General features: G+C 45.1%; 1 protein-coding gene and 1 long non-coding RNA gene across 13 annotated transcripts in view; one reads left to right on the forward strand and one right to left on the reverse strand.

The window, feature by feature from the left end:
* Positions 1-13183, forward strand: part of LRP8 (LDL receptor related protein 8) — a 75108-nt gene extending 61925 nt beyond the window's left edge. For 9 of the 12 annotated variants that reach the window (XM_039238261.1, XM_039238266.1, XM_039238297.1 and 6 more), the window contains 6 exons: positions 564-716; positions 1592-1816; positions 3747-3815; positions 7775-7947; positions 9256-9432; positions 11643-13183. In XM_039238261.1, the coding sequence (XP_039094192.1) occupies positions 564-716; positions 1592-1816; positions 3747-3815; positions 7775-7947; positions 9256-9432; positions 11643-11681 (836 nt within the window). In that variant the 3' untranslated portion in view covers positions 11682-13183. The remainder of the gene's footprint in view (positions 1-563; positions 717-1591; positions 1817-3746; positions 3816-7774; positions 7948-9255; positions 9433-11642) is intronic. The other 3 variants (XM_039238307.1, XM_039238331.1, XM_039238290.1) reach the window with 1 other exon arrangement.
* Positions 13184-16224: 3041 nt separating this feature from the next.
* Positions 16225-19356, reverse strand: LOC120235827. The gene is made up of 2 exons (XR_005529506.1): positions 18471-19356; positions 16225-16434 (listed from the first exon to the last, which is right to left on the reverse strand). It is a non-coding gene; the product is annotated as an uncharacterized LOC120235827 (long non-coding RNA).
* Between the last annotated feature and the right edge of the window lie 37 nt (positions 19357-19393).

Raw genomic sequence — 19393 nt, forward strand, 5'->3', positions numbered from 1 at the left:
CTCTCTCTCTCAAAAATAAACAAACATTTAAAAAGAAATAGACATGGCATATGGCAGAGGGGGGAAACACAGGCTTTGGAATTAAACAGACTTCAGTTTTTTTTTTTGTTTTTTTTTTTTTTTAATGTTTATTCATTTCTTAAAGAGAGAGGGCATGAGCAAGTAAGGGGCAGGGAGAGAGAGGGAGACACAGAACTTGAAGCAGGCTCCAGGCTCTGAGCTGTCAGCACAGAGCCTGACGCGGGGTTCAAACCCACAAACCGCATGATGATGATGACCTGAACTGAAGTTGGACGCTTGACCGACTGAGCCACCCAGGCGCCCTGACAGACCTCAGTTTAAATCCTATCTCTGAAATCCCTAGAGTTATAACTTTGACGAGCTTGTTCTCTTTGAAACTTGGTATCTTTTATCTGTCAGTCTGGGACATACACCCACCTCTCTGAGTCGTCATCAGGATTGAGTGAAAGTGTGGGGGTAAAACACCAGACACAGTGCTGGAAGGTGCCCAATAAAAGCAGGGAAAGCTCCAACTCTGTCTGTCTCTGTCTCTGTGCTATTAGCTGCCGATGCCTGCGAGCTGAGTGCCCAGCCCAATGGAGGCTGTGAGTACCTGTGCCTTCCTGCTCCCCAGATCTCCAGCCCCTCTCCCAAGTACACATGTGCCTGTCCTGACACAATGTGGCTGGGCCCGGACATGAAGAGGTGCTACCGAGGTAAGCAGACCTACCAGGAGGGCTGGTCCCTGGCAGTGTGAGACCGCCTCCTGCTGGAACTTTCCATGGGCTTCCAGGATGACATAAGCTCCTGGTTTTCCTGTCTTCTCTGGCTGCTTATTGCCTTTGCAGGCTCCTCTTCCTTACCGTCCTTGAGTGCTGGTTTCCCCAGGTCCTTCCAAGGCTTCCTCCTCTTACTCCCAGGAAAAGTGCACGTATACATACAACATTTTAAATTCGGTTTCAGGGGGTTTCTGGAACCCCTTGAAGACCTGAGATTAAGAGCCCTTGATCCCTATGGCTTCAGTTACTGTTTATATGCAGGTGACTATGAACTTGCCTCTTCCTCACCTAGAACTTAACACAAAGAGAAGCCCTTTTGTGTTATGGTTGGGACTGATAGTCAGTACTTTGGCCATACAAGTTTATATTCATCGTCCAGTGTTGATACAGAGCCAAGGCCTTTTGTTTGAACGTAAATCTTCTGCATCATTTGGGATTTCCACATTCGGCTGTTTAAAGGGGAGTGAGAATTTCAACCTAGCAGTGTAATAATATGCATGTGAAATCTTTCTAGATTTGTATGATTTCCCTTACTCCCAGTCTTTTACAGTGGACTTGCCAACACCTAATTCTATGGTCTTGCTTTAATGACTTGTCCTAATCAAGTCAGTGTGCAGTATAAACACAAGGTGTTTGGGATTCGGCTAAAGAAAAGGTCATAGCCTATTCAGATTTAGGAAAGGCTTCCCAGAAGTGGCCTTTGAGCTGAGCCATGAGGATGAGTTCATAAGTATAATTCATAGAGGCGAAAAGTTAGGCATAAAGCAATGAAACTCTCTGTCCAAGTGACCTCTGCGGTATTTCGCCCCCAGCCCCTCAATCTACCTCAACGACGACGTTAGCTCCTACCACAACGAAGACTCTAGCCGGCCCCGCAAGAGCCCCTGGGACCACCATCCACAGCCTCACCTACCAGAACCACAGCACAGAGACACCAGGCCTGGCAGCTGTGGTCCCCAGCTCAGTTAGTGCCCCCAGGGCTCCCAGCACCAGCCCGTCTACCCCAAGCCCTGCGACCAGCAACCACTCCCAGCACTGTAAGTAAACGAGTTCTGTGTTCTTTCATGACATGGGGGGGGAGGGGGGAGAGGGTTGTGTGGGAAGAAGAGATCATGCCAGAGTATTGGACCTCTCTCAGGAAACAGGTGGAGGTGCCCACCTACTATTTAAAAGTCTTACGTGCCACTGACTCGTAGAGGGTCTTGCAGAAAGCCACTTCCTACCTCTGAGCCTCAGTTTCGTCACCTACAAAGCGGGAATAATAATTACCCTTCCCCTACATGCTTCACAAGATCGCCAGGACAGACAAAGGAGGCGGTGTAAACAGAAGTACTCGTGTACACAGCCTCTTCTCTCCCTGGGTGTGTGTTTTATGTGTTACTGACGTGTATGAGGGCATGTCCCCCAGATTTAGAAACCTCAGAAGCTCTGGTCTCGGTTCTTAGCCCCTGTGGCAGGTTCCCCAGATGCTAATATCCATAACTATGGTCTGCTTATGCCTCCTTCCAAACCCTGGCATGAAAATAATTAAGCTTAGCACTTATTAAATCATTGGGAGCAGTAAATGTCACTGCTAGAAATGTTCTGTCTCATTAGCCAGCAAATACCTGTTTAATTGAGTCACCTGCCAGGGAGAGTTCATTTGTGAAGATAAACCGTCTTTTACATTTTTATCCCGTACGTGGCCCAGACGCCAGGCAGCTTGGCAGCACCTCCCTCATTGGACCCAACTTGCTGGCAGAGGCTGGGTTTCCAGAGCAGAGCACTCACCTTGAAGTTTGGAGAGGCAGGTGGCACCCGTGTGAACTTCAGTTCTTGTCACCCAGGGCACAGCCTCGGAGCAGGAAGCCTCCCCACTGGCTCCCTGCCGCTCTGGGCTTGACTGCTGCGGTCCAGCACTTCCTCATATGCAGCAAGGGGGTAGCAGTGCTACCCTTCTTTTTCTCCCCGTGACACTTAGGCTCCCTTAGAGTCACTTGGAGAAACAGGCACGCTGCGATGGCGGCATCCGGGCCATTGCCAGGGCATCGTCTGCCCTCTTGGAATGAATCTGGCTGGTGAAGTCCCTCTTCACACTTCAGAGGGCCATCAGTGGATCCGAAACAACAGCTTCATAAATTAAAAAGTGCTACAGAGGTGTTCCCATGAAGACAGTTTAAAGAGTAGAAAAGATGGCACAGCATACTTTAAAAATACAGTACATTTTCCAAGCCCTTTTCAGTTTAGAACATGCCTTTATATACTTTATTAGGCCTCAAAACAACCCCTACCCCACTCCCCACCCGCTTTGAACCAGGCAAGGCTGTGCCAGACACTGTGCTAAGTAAGAAATTCTCTCCCTTGATCTTTGCAGCGTCCGTAGGAGGTAGGTAACTTGCCCACACAAGTAGGTGACCCGTCCAAACCCAGGAGCCTGTGCTGGTGATTCCACTATGTTCTGTTGCACCCCATTTTAATTACTTATTGAAAATAGGCTGGTGATGCAGATGGACAGAAAGACCACCGAAACAACAGAGACCAAGTAATAGATACTGGCTGGCAAAGGCAGTTGCCCTAGTCGGTTAGCAACATGGAGACCTAAGTGCTCACTCTGCCCAGCACCCCACCCCACCCCACCCCCACCCCAACCCCACCCTGCCCAGCTTCCTACCACTGTGATGCTGTGGGAAGGGTAAGGGACTTGGGGCACAAGTCCTGGGTTTGGGTCCCAGCTCTGTAGCTTTTCTGTGAGTCCCCAGAACCCCAGTAAGACTGGGTGTCCCCATGTGTGAGAGTGAGATAACCTCTGTCCTGCTCACCTCAGGGGAGTTTTGATAGGCTCTGGAAAGACCTCATTGTTAGGCGTTAGCCAGGATCATCACTTTGGACCGAGGGCAGGAAGCAGTTGGGTAGTTCTTATGGCTTGAGGCCAGCGAGGACTTGCGCTCACGGTGACGGAGCAGCGCTCTGCACATTTGTGTTTTGCAGATGGGAATGAAGGTGGAAAGATGGGCTCGACAGTGACTGCTGCCGTCATTGGGATCATCGTGCCCATGGGTGAGTGTGGCCGGAGTCACTGTGTAGAAGAGAGAAATGGTGCTCAGAGTCTGGAGAAAAGCACTAGAAAGGCAGAGCACTTAGCACATGGACCTATCCCATTGACTTTTTCTGTCCCAGCAGCCTCCCTCCCCACCTCACCCCCCCACTTCCCAGTCCTATAATTTGGTTTCTGAGCCTGGCACACAAGGCCCTTCAGGACCTGGCCCCAGGCGGCCCGGCCCAGTGCATCCCCGCTCCCCACCATTCACACTCTGTATGCCAGCCATGTGAACGCAAGCTGTAGGTTCGTTGGGAACAGGGCTAGAGCTTCTCTTGCTCCCCTCTCTCCCCAGCTCCTAGCAGTGGCTGGCACATGGTAGGAAATAAAGTATTTGTGGAATTAATGAGGAGAGCTACTTGCCATTCCTTTAGTAGATCATGCTATTTTGCTTTCTTTCTGTTTGGTTTTCTTTTTTTTTTTTTTTTTATTAATATTTTTATTTTATTTCTAGGATAGAGAGAGACAGCGTGAACAGGGGAGGGTCAGAGAGAGAGGGAGACACAGACTCTGAAACAGGCTCCAGGCTCTGAGCTGGCAGTCAGCACAGAGCCCGACGCGGGGCTCGAACCCACGAACCGCGAGACCATGACCTGAGCGAAAGTCGGACGCTTAACCGACTAAGCCACCCGGGCGCCCCTCTTTCTGTTTGGTTTTCAACAAACATTTATCAAGCAGCTGCAATGTACCAGACTCTGTGATAAAGTGGAGGGAAGGTGATTAAAAACAACTAGGACATGATTCCTCCCCTGCAAAGGTTAAGTCTTGTCGGAGACACACACATAGCAGACAATTTGATTATGACAGGGGAAGTCCTAAAATGAAGCCATGTGTGGTCCAGAGGAAGCACTGAAGAAAGACTTAACTTGGAATCAGGAGAGAAGGGAAGTGGGTAGGGAGGGTTTCCTAGTGGAAACGATAATGTGAACTGAGTCAGCCAAATGAAGAAGAATCCAGAGCAACCTAAGCAGTGAAAACAGCATGAACGAGAGCCAGCAACAGGAAACAGCATGGGGAGGGGAGAGAGTGGGTTTGGAACTAAAAGTTCAATATGGCCAAACTATAACAGTTGGTGAAACCTCACAGAGAACCATGGAGGCCGATTTATTCTCTCCCGTGCCGTTGTTCACCTAGTATCCAGAATATCCTGTGTCTTATACCAGTCTCATCTCTTGGTGGGATCTTTGAATTGCAACTGCCCATCTATAAGTTGATCTCCCTGGCTTGCCCATGAGCCCCTCAACAAGGACAGGGATTTTGCCCATTTATTGCAGGACTCCCAAGTATGGTGGTGAGCTAGTGAGTAATGTTTTATAAGCTTCTACCCCGTGCAAGAGACTGTGCCAAGTGCCAAAGACCCAGGGAAGAAAAAGATAAAAGACTTGAAGAGCTTTCAATTTCTAATCAGACTAGTCATAAAAAGAGATACAAGAGAGGTGTTAATACATATTACGGTGTGCTGTCATGGAAGCATGATGCCCAGCAGAAGAGAGGGCACGGTACTTCTGGAGAAGACGCCATTTGAATTGGCCTTGAAAGTCTTCAACACTAAAGATGATGGAGAGACTATTTCAGGCTGATTTGGAGCCGAGTGCATGGAAAATACTCTGAACATTGTTTAGTGAAAGAGACATCAAGCCCTTTCCTGCCACCCTCTACTCTATAGAAGGGCTTGTATATGCTCTTTCCCTGACATAAGCCACTCTGATATAATTAATATTTTTAATTTCTGCTCATCTGAGAGGTTAAAGATGAATATTCTTTCCTTGATATTTCCCTATGAAGTAGAGTGTCTTTTTATAAGCTTAATGGCCATTTATATTTCATCCTTAATTAATTGCTTATTCACAGTCTTGTTTTTCTATTGGTTCTTGATCTTATTCCTACTCATTTGTACAAATACTGATATATAATGAATATGAAACCATTGTGACAGATGTGACAAATATCTTCTCCCATATTGCCTCTTGATTTGTAAATGTGTTTATGGTATCTTTTGCCATGCATAAATTCAAAAATTTTAAGTATCAGATCTGTTCATCTTTTGTGTTATGACTTCTAGGTTTTGTGTTTTACATAGGAAGGTCTGCCTCACTACAAATTATTAAAATATCTCCCCATATATTCTTCTACTAAATATTGTTTTATGTTTAGATAGTAATCTATTTGGAATTTATTCTAGAGTATGGTGTGAGATAGAGATGGAACTATTTTTTTCTTCTACAGGCCTGTTTAGTTTTCCCCTGACCATTATTGAATAATTCATCCTTCTGACTTGAATCGTCATCTTTATAGTAAACTACATGGCTCTCCAGACTTTGATCTGCTGCTAGCCTTTTTATTCTCTTTCACCAGTTATCTGCTCCTACAAACCTGAAGAACAACTTCGTGCTAGGCTTTAATATCTAATAGGGCATTATTATTCTTGCAATGTTTTCTTAGCTGTTTTTTTCTGACTTCTCTTCTAGAATAAACTTCAGAATCATCTTTATAAAAATTATTATGGAATCTTAAGTCTTGGATGTATAAATTGATATGGAGAGAGTTCATGCTTCTATGTTATTGAAGCTTCCCATCCAGGAACATAACGCATATCCCTATTTATTTGAGTCTTTCAGGTCTTTCTGTAAAATTTTATAGATCAGATCAGAGTTGCACATTTCCTATTCGGTTATTCAAGGTATTTTACAGTTTTTGTTGGGCTACTGTGAATGTGTTCTGTTCTTATTCCATTCCATTTTCTAATTGGTGATTGCTAATTAATAAGGAAGCTGTTGACTTTTTGTTAATTTTTTAAAAAATGTTTATTCATTTTGAGAGAGGGAGAGCATGAGCAAGGGAGAGTAGAGAGAGAGAGAGAATCCCAGCACAGGGTTTGATCTCATGAGCCATGAGACCATGACCTGAGCCAAAACCAAGAGCGGGATGCTTGACTGACTGAGCCATCCCAGCACCCCTTCTGTGAATTCTTGATGAACTAAAATTATTTCTAATAGTTTTTCATCTGCTTTTCTAAGATTTTCTAAACATGCAAAACTGATAATAAACACAGCTAGCTATTCCCCCTTTCTCCTATGTGTACCCTTCAATTCTTTCTTTGTTCTTACAGCATAGCTAGGTCTCTGGAACAAAAAATAGTAGCAACGGTAACAGGGATCCTTGCCTTGTCCCTGTCTTTAATGGGTCTTGATTATTCCAGTCTAACCAAAGTAAAACCCCCTCTCTAGCATGCTGGACAGCTGTCACCAGGCTCCACCTGAATGTTCATGGTCATTGCCGACTACCTTATGCAGCTGCTTGCCCCAGTTTTGCCCGGTTCTGTCTGAGAACTTCCTCCTTCACTCATGAATATATTCATCTATTCCAGCTCAGAGCCTGTGTTTCCCTGCTGTGTCCACCTCTAGGGATGCTTCTCTTCTTGCAGCTTTGGAAAGAAACACCCCACCCCTCCATTCACCCTCCACTGGGGGAGAGAATGCTTCCTTAGAGAAATCCAAGGAAGTAGCAGTGTTAGGGCAGAGGTGTGGTGAAGAAACTTACTCATTCACTCAGTACACATTGCTGAGCAAGGCCCCGGGCATAGAGAGATAAAGGAGACACAGTCGCTGCCCAAAAATAGCTCAGTCTAGCTGGGTACACATACATGAAGTACAGTACCGTGGGCTAGGGACACACGTGAGGGAGCAGCCAACTTTTCCTTGAGAAGTTGAGAAAACTTCATTTGAGTTGGATCTCGAGGGCAGAGCAGTTAACAAAGGAAGGGAGAGGAGAAGGGCTCCGAGCAGCAGAAAAAGAACACAGCACCACAGCCCGAGGAGCAAGGGGCAGGAGAGTTAGAGAGGTGGTAAGAAACGCACTGACATCTGAGCAGTGGGCTAGAGCCTGCTGGAAGTTCAGTGTAATGTGTCCCTTCCTCCAGCGGTAATAGCCCTGCTGTGCACGAGTGGCTACCTGATCTGGAGAAACTGGAAGCGGAAGAACACCAAAAGCATGAATTTTGACAACCCAGTGTACAGGAAAACAACAGAGGAAGAAGACGAAGATGAGCTCCACATAGGGAGGACTGCTCAGATCGGCCATGTCTATCCTGCAGTAAGTATCCCCCGCCAGAGAATCCCTTCCTTCCTTACGTCCTTCCTGCTCTTCCTCCCTCCCCCCTTCCCCCCCTCCCCCCCTCTCTCCCTCCCTTCCTTCCTTCCTTTCTTCCTTTCCTTTTCCTCCCTCTTTCCCTCCCTCCCTTCCTTCCTTCCTTCCGTCCTTCCTTCCTTCCTTCCTTCTTTCTTTCCCTCCTTTTTCCCTCCTTTCCTTCCTTCCTTATGTCTTTCCCTCTCTTCCTCCCTTCCTCACCCCTCCTTCCTCCCTTCCATACCTCCTTGCTTCCCTTTTTCCTTCCTTTCTTTCCTTCCTTTCCTTTCCCTTCCTTCTCTCCTTCCTTTCTTTCTTCATTTCCTCCCTCCCTTCCTTCCTTCCTTCCTTCCTTCCTTCCTTCCTTCCTTCCTTCCTTCCTTCCAACTTTATCAAAAACCTACCATGTGCCAGGCACTATTTTAGGCCCTGGGGACACAGAGATGCTGGGGCAGGTGGTTGGGGTAGAAGTGTATAAGGACCACCTTGTAGCTAGAGGCTCTTCCTTAGGGTAAAGAAGCCTACTCTTTCTGCTGAGTAAGTTTTCAGAACCTTTGGCCCGGAAGGGTAACTGTGGCCATGCAATTCAAATTTATTCATTTCAACAAACACTGTATGCTGGCCGTGAGCCAAACACCACACTGAATGTGACTGTTCACAAGTAAGAAAGGAATGTACTGCTTCCAAGAAGCTGGTGGGGGGTGAGAGAGAGTCACTTACTAGTGTACGGATGTGTGTGTGTCGTGCCATGGTGGAGCTCAGGAGTCTCTCTTCCAGGAAGCTTTCCCCGGTTTCTTTGTTCTCCCACAGCCTCTGTCCATCACAGCACCTGTCACGCTGTAGTCAACTTGTCTTTTTGCTCATTGGTCTCCCCACTAGACTGTGAACTCCTTGAGGGCAAAGTTGTCTGATTAATGTTTCCCTAGTGCCTCGCACAGCATTAGGTGGCTCCCAGTACATATTTTCAGGACAAATGCTATGGAAACACCAACAGGGGAGCTGTTAACTCAGTTTGGGAGATCAGGCAGGGAATGCCTCACAGAGGCTGTGACAGATGAACTGTGTCCTTGAAAGGCTAAGAGCAATTTTCCAGCAAGAGGAGGAGGAAAATGGCATTCCAGAAAGAAGCATGTGCAAAGGCTGAGGGGTACAATAGGGCGTGGCGTGTTGGGGGAGCAAGGACCGCAGAGTGGCTGGAGCAGATGTCATGGTTGTATAGCAGAGTCAGGGGGCTGAGTGTGACCTCATAGGTCATCCAGTCCGTTCCCCTGTCAGGCGATCAGCAGCTTTGATCACCCACTGTGGGCAGAGCCCTGTCCTGGGGAGACCAGAGAACTGGAAGACCCAGCCCCTGCCCTCAAGGAGCTTTTTGTCTTGCCGGGGGAACCAAGGTCACAGCTGCACCAACTCCCGAAGAACCCTCTTTCCGAGCTGCCTGCCGTCAAGTGCAAGGTAGGGCAGTGCCACTTTGAGTCTGAGGGGCTGGTGAGTGAGGGCATGAGGCTAGGCAGATGCAGCCAATCCCAGGCGGCTTTCTGGTCCTGGAGGGCTGCCAATTGTAAGCTGGGTGTCGGGGCAAAGAGGAAAGATGAGTTCGTTGCTGACCAAGGAAAGGGTCTGTGGAAGAAGTCATCAAGTACGGGGCAGGGCAGTGTGCTTTGTACACTGTTCGTGGGAGTGTACATGGGAAGGGAGACATGGGATGTGAAGTTGAGCAAGTGAGGAGGGTCAGCATGGCCTTGAGCCTTCGCTTCAGCCAATCACACAAACAGGTGTTTGGCCAAGTCTTAAAGACGGGCGGGGGTGGAGACACCATGGAAGAAGCGTTGAGCTTAGCCTGAGGAGATGGCTCCCCGTGTCACTGCTCTGCAGCCTTGTGGTCTCAGTCAGTTCTCTCTGCTCACTTCTATTTGTAAAATGGGAATGATAACCCCCATTCTGTCTGCCTCCTAAATCCATAGCGTTCAGGCGAGACAGCTCACGTGAGAGAGCTTTGCGAGTTACAAAGCACTCTACACATGTAAGGTGGCATTGTGTCCCCACGAGCAAATTCCTACTCTGGAGGAGCTATTCCTGATGCATCGAGGGCCTGAGGAATAAGCTCTTGCCAGTTGCAGAGAAACAAGAGAGGGAGGAAATCGATATTTAGTGAGAACTTCCTGTGTGTCAGACACTACTCTGTGTTTTACATACATTTCCTTGTGTATGTAGTCTTCACAGTAACTTTCTAAAGTTGATATGATTAGCTGCATTTTGCAGATGAGGAAACTGAGACTTGGAGAATTTGAGTAACTGGCCTCGGGTCACAACTAAGAAGCAGCAGAACCAAGTTAAAAATTCCAGTCTGTATGTACACAAAAGTCTGTGTCCTTTCCACTTACATCATGGGGCAAAAGGCCTGGAAGCTTGTTCAGTTTCCTCAACAAGCCATTCTCCCCCCTGTCGTTGTCTCGCTCCACCATCACTTCTGGGACCGACCTTTGGCCTAGAGATCTGTCTTGGAGAGAGTGGGAGGGGAACCGGACGAGAAGAAGAGAGTCTCAAGTGTCAGTGCTAGCAGAGCAAGGCCATGGTATTCTTGTGAAACCGCAGATAACCCAAAGATGATATGAAAGGCTTTGGGGTCACTTTTTATTGTCTGTAGGCTGTCTGGTTCTATTTTATTATGCTGGCCCGGTTGGTCTAGAATGCTCTGGACCTCATGTGTGTTACTGTATTAAGCACCCTAGAGACATTACCTCATTTGGTTCCTCAACAACCCTATGTGGTATGTCTTGTTATTCCCATCTGACAGATGATAAAACCAAGGCTCAGAGAGGTGAAGCGGTTAGCCCAGATTCACTTAGCTATGAGAAAGAAAGCAGGATTACATCAGGCCCAGTTGGGGAAAGCTCGATGTGTATGTAGCCTGGAGGAGAAAACACTCAGAAGGAAAGGAAGAGAGCTCAAACAGTGTCCGCATGTTTCAAGGGCTATCTGTATAGAACCCTCTGAGTCTAAGAGAAACAGGGAACATCAGAAACAGATTTCATGTCAGTATAGAAAAGAAGTTAAGTCCACTGTCCACTGTTCCAATGGAATAGACCAACTTAGGGACTAATGGGTTCAGCCCGGTAACAGTCAGCCATTTGTGGCAGGGTAAGTCTAGCATCTAATGACTGGAAAGTAAGGTTGAGGGAAAGAGGGATTGAATTTAATCAACATGTATCACATTCTGATTCTGTATAATCCGTTAGAAGGGGTGCAGCAGATTGCCTTCCTAATTGTGACTCACAAGCTAGAGACAAGTGGCTAATGGCCTGGGATTAAACATTTGCCAAAGCTAAACCTCTGAAGTTGAATAAGCCTAAAATCCTATAAGGAAGGACCGAGAAAGTGGAGATCTCTGCAGGGATCCTTTACAAAGAGGCAAAAGCTACAACTCTGGATTCACACAGATCTGGGTTCACCCACTTGCAATGTGATCCAGGACAAATGTTTTTAAAGCTCATCGAGTCTCAGTTTCCTCATCTATAAAATAGATACGACAGACCTTCTCTTGGGATAGTATGAAGATTATGTGAGCTAATGCCTATAAAGTAATAGAATATCTGGTGCCTTGTGGGCGCTCAGTAAATAGCTCCTGTGGGTCTAATGGTGATTTCTTTGCTCTGTCTCCCCAGCGAGTGGCATTAAGCCTTGAAGATGATGGACTGCCCTGAGGATGGGACCACTCCCTTCGTGCCTCATGGAATTTGGTCCCATGCACTACACTCTCTGGATGGTGTATGCCTGGATGAAAGGGTTTTCTGTATATGGGTCTGTGTGAGTGAGTGTATGTGTGTAATTTTTTTTTTAATTTATGTTGCGGAAAGGTAACCACAAAGTTATGATGAACTGCAAACATCCAAAGGATGTGAAAGTTTTTATATGTATAATGTTTTATACACTTTTTAACTGGTTGCACTACCCATGAGGAGTTCATGGAACGGCTACTGCTGAGTGACTAACACGATGTACATAACCAAATGGGGCTGACAGTCCAGTAGCTTACTCATTGTTTTAAAACTATATTTACAGAGGGTATTTGGTTTGGGGGGGCTTTTTTAGGTTTTGGAGTTTGGGGTTTGATTTTTTTTTTTTTTGGTATATAAAATGATTATGCTTTGTGGCTATCCATCAACATAAGTAAAAAAGAAAATACTTCAACTCCCTCCCCCATTTAGATTATTTATTAACATATTTCAAAAATAAGATTAGTTCTATAAATAATTTAGAGACATGAGAGTATTTATTTTTGGTATGATTGGCCCACCATGCAGACTCTGTGTGCATTTACGTTTACATGTGTATGTGTGTGAGAGAGAAAAATCTGTAGAGGAGAGGCGCACCTGTGGCTGTTGTTCAAGTACATAAAGATAAAGTATATTGTAAAACAGTCCACAGAGGGGTATCTGTAGTTTTCAGAGAAGCCTTTGGAAATTTGGCTCAAAAAAACAGATGCCATGGTTTGTGCAAACATGAGGTGGGAGAGGCAGATCTTGTCCACCTCTGGCAATTCCCAGGACCCCGGTCAGTCATGAAAGGCCTTGCAGTTCACCTGTGGCTGCCATGACTCCCACTTGAGCTCTCCCTTCTGTGGCTGAGGCCAGTGCACAGACTCTGCACAGTGCCAGGAGGTCTCTTGAGCTCACGTGAGAACCTGCCTGAACCTCGGCTACTCCTCGTTTTAAAGCTCGGCATTTCAAGTAACTGCATTTTCCTTCAGGATACTTGGGCTGAATTCATTATGTTTCCTCTGAAGCACTCTAGGATGCCATCCTTACTTGTAGAGAGCTAAGTGGAGACATTTCTAGAACAGCCCAAGCTTGCTGTAGAGACTGGCTTAGGCACTGAGCCATGCTCAGCCTCTGAGACATGCTGTGGGTGACGATAGGACAGTGAGATAGGTTTTCTTACTTCTCTCTCTCTCCCTTTCTTTACTCTCTGCCATTTCCTTTAGGTGGGGAATACAACGTAGGTTTGCTACCATCATGTGTTCATACCGATGAAACTCATTTTTGGCTGAAGTCAGAAAATGTGGCCAAAGTTGAAGTCCTACTGAGGGAGAAATGGCATACACAACATTATAGTATATTGGATATATATGTTCAAACAGGGATTTGGTTCACTGCTTTGTAAATAAAAGGAAAAACTCTGGGTATATGTATAGATTTTTTTTTTTCATCATGGACACTTTTCTTTGTTTTTCCTGCCTTGGGAGAGATGGGAGAAATGCTCTTTTCTCTTTGTGGGGTCTACCACTGAAAACAGAGTCCTGTAGTCCCGGAGGAATTCTGTCCTCACTGGCTCTCTTATCCGAGGTTTGATCTTTTCTTAACTCTGCTGTTCTGTCACTTCACTCCCACCAGACAGCCAGGGACAAGACATAAGCAAATTCTGACACCACCCACCCCCAGCTGCCCCCAATTCAATGAAGTTTGGATGCCTTGGTACCCTTCAAATTTCCAGGCAGGCACTCTGGAGTTTTAGAACCCTGTTCCTAGGACCTTTCTCCACGTCACTCATGGTCTCCTAACTTCTGACAAAAACAACTGTGTTTTGGAGCCTCGGCACTATGCTCTGCATAAACGAGCAGTTTCCTTCATGATAAGCATGTGTGGATAGTCCTGAAATATTCATTGAGAGGCAACTGACCTAGAATGACCAGTACCAAATAGGATTTTAAGAACAGGTGGCCAACTCCTATGGAGCTTAATCACTTACTACTATTCTTTCAAGAATGAAAATTATTTTTGACTGAATAAAAATGACAAAAAAACCATTGAGATTTACATGAAACAAGCAACTTTTTCAATAACCTGCCTCCAAAGAAATAGAATTTCCTGGGGACATGAGAACAGTGACTAATGCGTAGTTTCAGTCAGATCCAGATTCACAGAAAACAAATCATGAGCAAAGTCAGGATGGTTCCGCCTGAGATCTCAAAATGATGGTGAAACACAACTTTCTCAGAGACATCCATGTTTCCTGAATATGTTACAACTGCCGTTTGAAAGAGACGCAGGGGAGCAACCTGCGGAAGACACGTTGCGGAATACTCCACGTGTTGGATGGTAGTCAATAAGATGAAATCTGAGGAGGTCACGTCCATCCTCCCTCCCTAGTCTTGGAGGCTTCTGAGCTTCATTTTGAGGTATAGTTGCATTTCTGTTGCCTTTTGCCTCTGTGCTCTCCTGTATCTACAGCCAATACCAGATCATAGAGTCATTGGACTTTAGAGCTGGAAGGAAGCCTAGAGATAATGCCAGGTGGGTAGAAGATTTGTCAAACATTTTCTTCTCTGTTTAAAAGAAACTGGTCCCAGGCCTTTTCCTCTTTTTCCTTCTCCAAGAGACTACTTTCAACTGCCTGAATATTATACCAACCCTGCTGCCTATCTTATGGCCTATCTTTCCAGTGGAATTATGAAGACACTGGCAGAAGGAGCCTTCCAGAAACAGAAAACTAAAAGTTTATTTATTTACTCTTGATAGCATGATTATTTATAAAATAGGTTGAGGTGACCTTTAACCTCGAGATGGGAATTCAGCTTATGGCAATAAGTACTATAGATCCTTCCAGCTTTCTCTGTGATTGCAGTGGTATTCACTTACCGAAACCAATTGCTAGGTACCAACTAAGTGCCAGGCACTGCAGATGTACAGGTCAATCAAATGTTTTCTGTCCTTATGGAGTTCACAGTAAGAGTAGAGTAAGACATGCGGAACAAAGAGAATAGATTCTTTCCAGAGTATATTAAGGCACAAAGGAGGGATAGGTCACTTCTACACAAGGAGATGAGGAATGGGGTCAAGAAGGGCATTGTAGAAGTGACCTTGTGCTAAGTCTTAAAAACTAAGGGGTGTCCAGGCTGCTTCCGGCAGAGGAGACACAGAGGCATGAAACAGCATGGGGACTTTACGGAGCTGCACGTAATTCATTGTAATGAGCAGAAGGCTCAAGGGGGACTTAGCAGGAAAGGAGGCTGGATGGAAAGACAGGTTCAATGTAAGCACTTTATAGAATACTTATGTTTAATTTCTGATTCAATTATGCAAACATTTCTTAATTGTTTATTGTGTACGAGGCACCAAGTGCACCACGGAAAATTCATCAGGATGCATCGCCAGCGCTTTGCAGACAGGACAGTCTTTAGCCTCAAGCGTTCTAGTGGCCAAAGGGAAATAGTGACTACATTTCATACGTTTGAGTTGACTTTTTTTGAGTATAAGGGTAATGGAATTTTCACAGAAGCACTCCATGTTGTCAAGAGCCTCTGAGATTTTCTCAACAGTGAGAAAACGAAATTTTGGAGATGTCTAGTCTGCAGAGTGAACCCCAAACACTGTCTAGTCAGGCGCTGGTGGGAGTCAGGAGAGAGCACAGGAATGCGAGCCTCACTCCTCTCCCTAACTCCAGCCATACACTCATTGTTTCATGGAATATAAATGAGTTAGCAATTAAACATTCAGAGTAAATACCTTCCTTTCCCATCAATGCATGAAGATAGAGTATCAGAGTCTTCTCACAATGTATTTTTTAGGGTATTGGGATTTTCAGGATACAGAGAACTTAGAGGTGGAGGAATTACAGCTTCAAATTTTCAGTTAATATAAGAAATCAGGAAGCTCTGCTCATTCAGGCTATGCACCATGTGCATAGTCAAGAATCAGCAGAAACCCTCTGCATTTGCAAACACTTTGTGCTATAAAAAGTAATTTTAAAAAAGCCACCTGTATATGTATATATATATTTAAAGACATGAAGGTTTTGATACTTTTTTACAAAAACTACAAGAGAAAACATACCTGTACAAACCATGTGTTTTACAATAGCATTTTGTTCTATACAGCTGTTGTTAATTTGGGGGTGAAGTACTGGTTTGCAGACTCCATCACATTGTACCCAAATGAATTTTCCTTGTTTGTCTCCCCCCTCCCCACCCCCACCCCCTCGAATGACCATATTTGATGTAACAGGCATGTTAGAATGTTGGGCCACACTAACCGTTTCTGCTTTTTGTCTTGTCATTTGAGTTTCATTAGCTTCTGTACCCAGTGCCCTCTGCAGTCTGGTTTCTGATCCAGAAGCAAAGGGTGGTGGGCTGCATCTCACTAGCTGTACTGACATCATCTTGGTGAACAAAAAACCAAATGTGAACATTTGTAAAACCAGTGCACTGTTTCTAGAGAGAGATTAAATTCATTTTTTAAAATCTGAAAGTATTGTTTCATTGTGATGCTTTAATTGGGGGGGGGGGCGGTGTTGAACTATCACTGATTGAGTCCTTAATGTGTACCCAGTATTCCACACAAATTATTTTAGCTTCAGCAATCCTGTGAGATAGGGCTGCCAGGCCGGCCCAGTTGGTAGAGCATGCAACTCTTAATCTTCAGGGTCGTGCGTTCAAGCCTGTGTTGGGTATGGCACCTACTTTAAAACAAATAAAAAATAAATTTAAGAAGGAGTTTAAAAGTCCTGTGAGATAAATACTATCAATATCATCATTCCAATTTTATAGATGAGGAAGTGGGTGAAGGAACTGCCTGAAGTCACTCAGTTACATTTAATATCCCCAAAGTACATGTTGCACATGTAGCCCTTCTGGACACGCGGCATTCTCTGCCTAGATTTTCCTTTTCTGCCTCTTCATCTGTTTAACTCCTGTTCGTCCTTGTTATTCCTTTTAGGACCACTCCTCCACAAGTCCTTCTCCATTCTCTTAGACCCAACTCCTAGGGTTAGGAAGTTTATGCTTCCACAACTTTGCCTATTTGCATACCAATACTTCTGCCCCACCTCCCCTTCCATGCCACTGAGGTTGCTTTTACCAAGGTCACTTGGGACCTCCCTGATTATAAATCTTCTAAATACTTCCAGTCTTTATCTTCCTTGACCTGGAAGCAGTTTAACACTGCTGACACTCCTTCTTGGATTACTCTTATTTTGGCTCCCATGACCCCATATTCCTGGTTTTTCCCTGCTTCTCTGGCCACATCTTAATCTCCTTTGCCCAGCCCTCACATTATAGTATTCTGTCTCAAATCCATCCACTTTTGTTATCTGCATTATCTCCTGAGTACAGGCTACCATTATCTTGGATTGTCATGATCATAGATTAACAGCTACTTATCTGAAGTTCTTATTTTTAATTCTTTCCATTTTCCAATCTACAGTATTGCAGCCAGAGTGACTTTTTTTCTAGAATGGAATAGGTTGCGTCACTACCACCCTTTCTACTTTCCTGCTTAAAGCTCTTCATCTGTTTCCCTTGCATTAAAATCCAATACCTTTGGGTTGTGGCCCACACTCCTTAATATGGCTTGTAAGCTGTTTGGCTTCTGCCCCGTCTCCAACCTGAGTACTATATGCACAGCCTCATTCTGTATTTAACCACACGGTTCTGGGCCCTCTATGTGGAACATTTCCTTCAGGAAGATGTCCCTTGAGCCCCTAGACTGGATTAGGAGCCATCCTATGTGCTTCCATAGTATTCTGTGTTTCCCCTATTTGTAACCTTTATCTCCTACATAATAATTACTTGTATACTCCTTAATTGCCTCCTCTGCAAGTTCTATAAAGGTCTGTCTTGCTCACTGTTGTATTCCCAGCACATAGCACAGTAAATACTCAGTGAATCATGCTGAATTCAGGCACATCGAATACACAGACCCTATTCTTTCAGCCATACCATGGGTCACTTTACAGCCTGATTGGAGTCCAGTGGACTTTAAATTTTCTCAAAACTTTTGTTATTTGCCATATCTGCAGCAGTTACATTATAATTTTTATAATTTCACTCTTGGAAAGTAACCTCATGGTAATTACCTGATGTCTGTATATACTTAATGTCAATTACCACCTCAAGATTGTTGTAGGATTCAAAGAACAAGCACTTATAAATGAGTACACATTTATTAGGTGCTTAATATCTCTGATTCCCTTCTCTCTCTCTTTTTTAAATTTTTTAAAATGTTTGTTTGAGACAGAGAGTGTGTGTGAGCAGGGGAGGGGCAGAGAGAGAGGGAGACACAGAATCTGAAGCAGGCTCCAGGCTCTGAGCTGTCAAAACAGAGCCTATCCTTCTCTTTCTTATACAATTTCCTTGGTACCATCTATATCCAGTGTTTTTTTGTTTTTTGTTTTTTAAGAAAATGCCTTATGGTTTTATGGCAATTTACAGTTTGCAAAATATTTTTCCAATTTCCAAGATATTGTTTCCTATCCTTACAACAATCCTGCCAGATGCATAACATTATTTTGCTCATTTTAAAAATAAACTTGAGGTCCAAAAAGTTAATCAGTTCACCTTCAGTCACAGTGAATCATAGTCATACAAGAATTATTTTAACATAAGCCTCCAGTGATGTTTCCCCATCACCCGCACTTTATACTCTGCTGCTTATTATTTTTTTTCAGGAAGGAAAAGAGTAAGAGTAAGACTGGGAATGAGACTCAGGGACCCCTACCTGAGTACAGAATAGTATAGTTATAGTAGCCAGGCCCCAGGAATGATGCCCTCTCAGCTGTCTCTAGAACTGATTTCATGACCTTTCTGGCTGAAATGTAGATGAGCTAAAGCAGGCTTCTAATAATTAGGATTTTGTCTTTTGCCTACCCAAGGAGGAAAAATTTTCCACAGCCAGAACGCCTTCACTGAGGTCAACCACTTGGGCTTGAAAAGTCAATGGCCTTTGGGGCATTTCTCTTCAAACGTGGCTTATTTGGGGGGTGGGGCTCAGGCATCAGTATTTTTTAGATGCTCCCAAAAGACTCCATTGTGCGGCCAGGGTTGAGAATCCCAGCGAGGTAAAAAGTGTATAGAAAACCAGAGTAGGAGATCAAAGGTTCATTTAGAGTTCTACTCACAGCACCTTCTCTAGAGACCAGTGAGGTAAAGGGAACGGTAGAAATAAAAAGAAATACAAAGTATTAAGAGAGAAAATGGGAGAGAAGTTAGTTCCACCGTGGATTCTGGAAAAGCGTCTCTGGGAACGGTTTTCTTGAACTGCTCGGTAAACGGCAAAGTTCAGTTGGGAGCCAACTTTTGACACAGGTGCCATCGTGTGAATTCCGTGGAGTCAGGTCATTTGACCACGTTTTACTACTGAGACCTAGATCCAGAGATGGTGAACAGCTTGTCTGACTCACACAAGTAGAGCCTGGAAGGGCGCAGCACTCGGGATGCTCAACCCGAAGTCGAAACAAGGTCCGCACCCACACCTGCCGCGGAAACCCAGAGGCCCTGGGGCAGGCTTCAAGCGTAGGAAAACCCTGCAGGGACAGCCTTGTTCCCGCCTCTGGTTGAGGGGGCGGAGCTGCACTGGCCCCGCCTCCAGGTGAAAGGAGCCTTGTTTCCACCGGGCAACGCGCCAGACTTGCCCCCACTTCC

Source organism: Hyaena hyaena, unplaced genomic scaffold (assembly GCF_003009895.1).
Source record: "Hyaena hyaena isolate Hyena2069 unplaced genomic scaffold, ASM300989v1 scaffold_5, whole genome shotgun sequence".
NCBI classification, from domain to species: domain Eukaryota; kingdom Metazoa; phylum Chordata; class Mammalia; order Carnivora; family Hyaenidae; genus Hyaena; species Hyaena hyaena.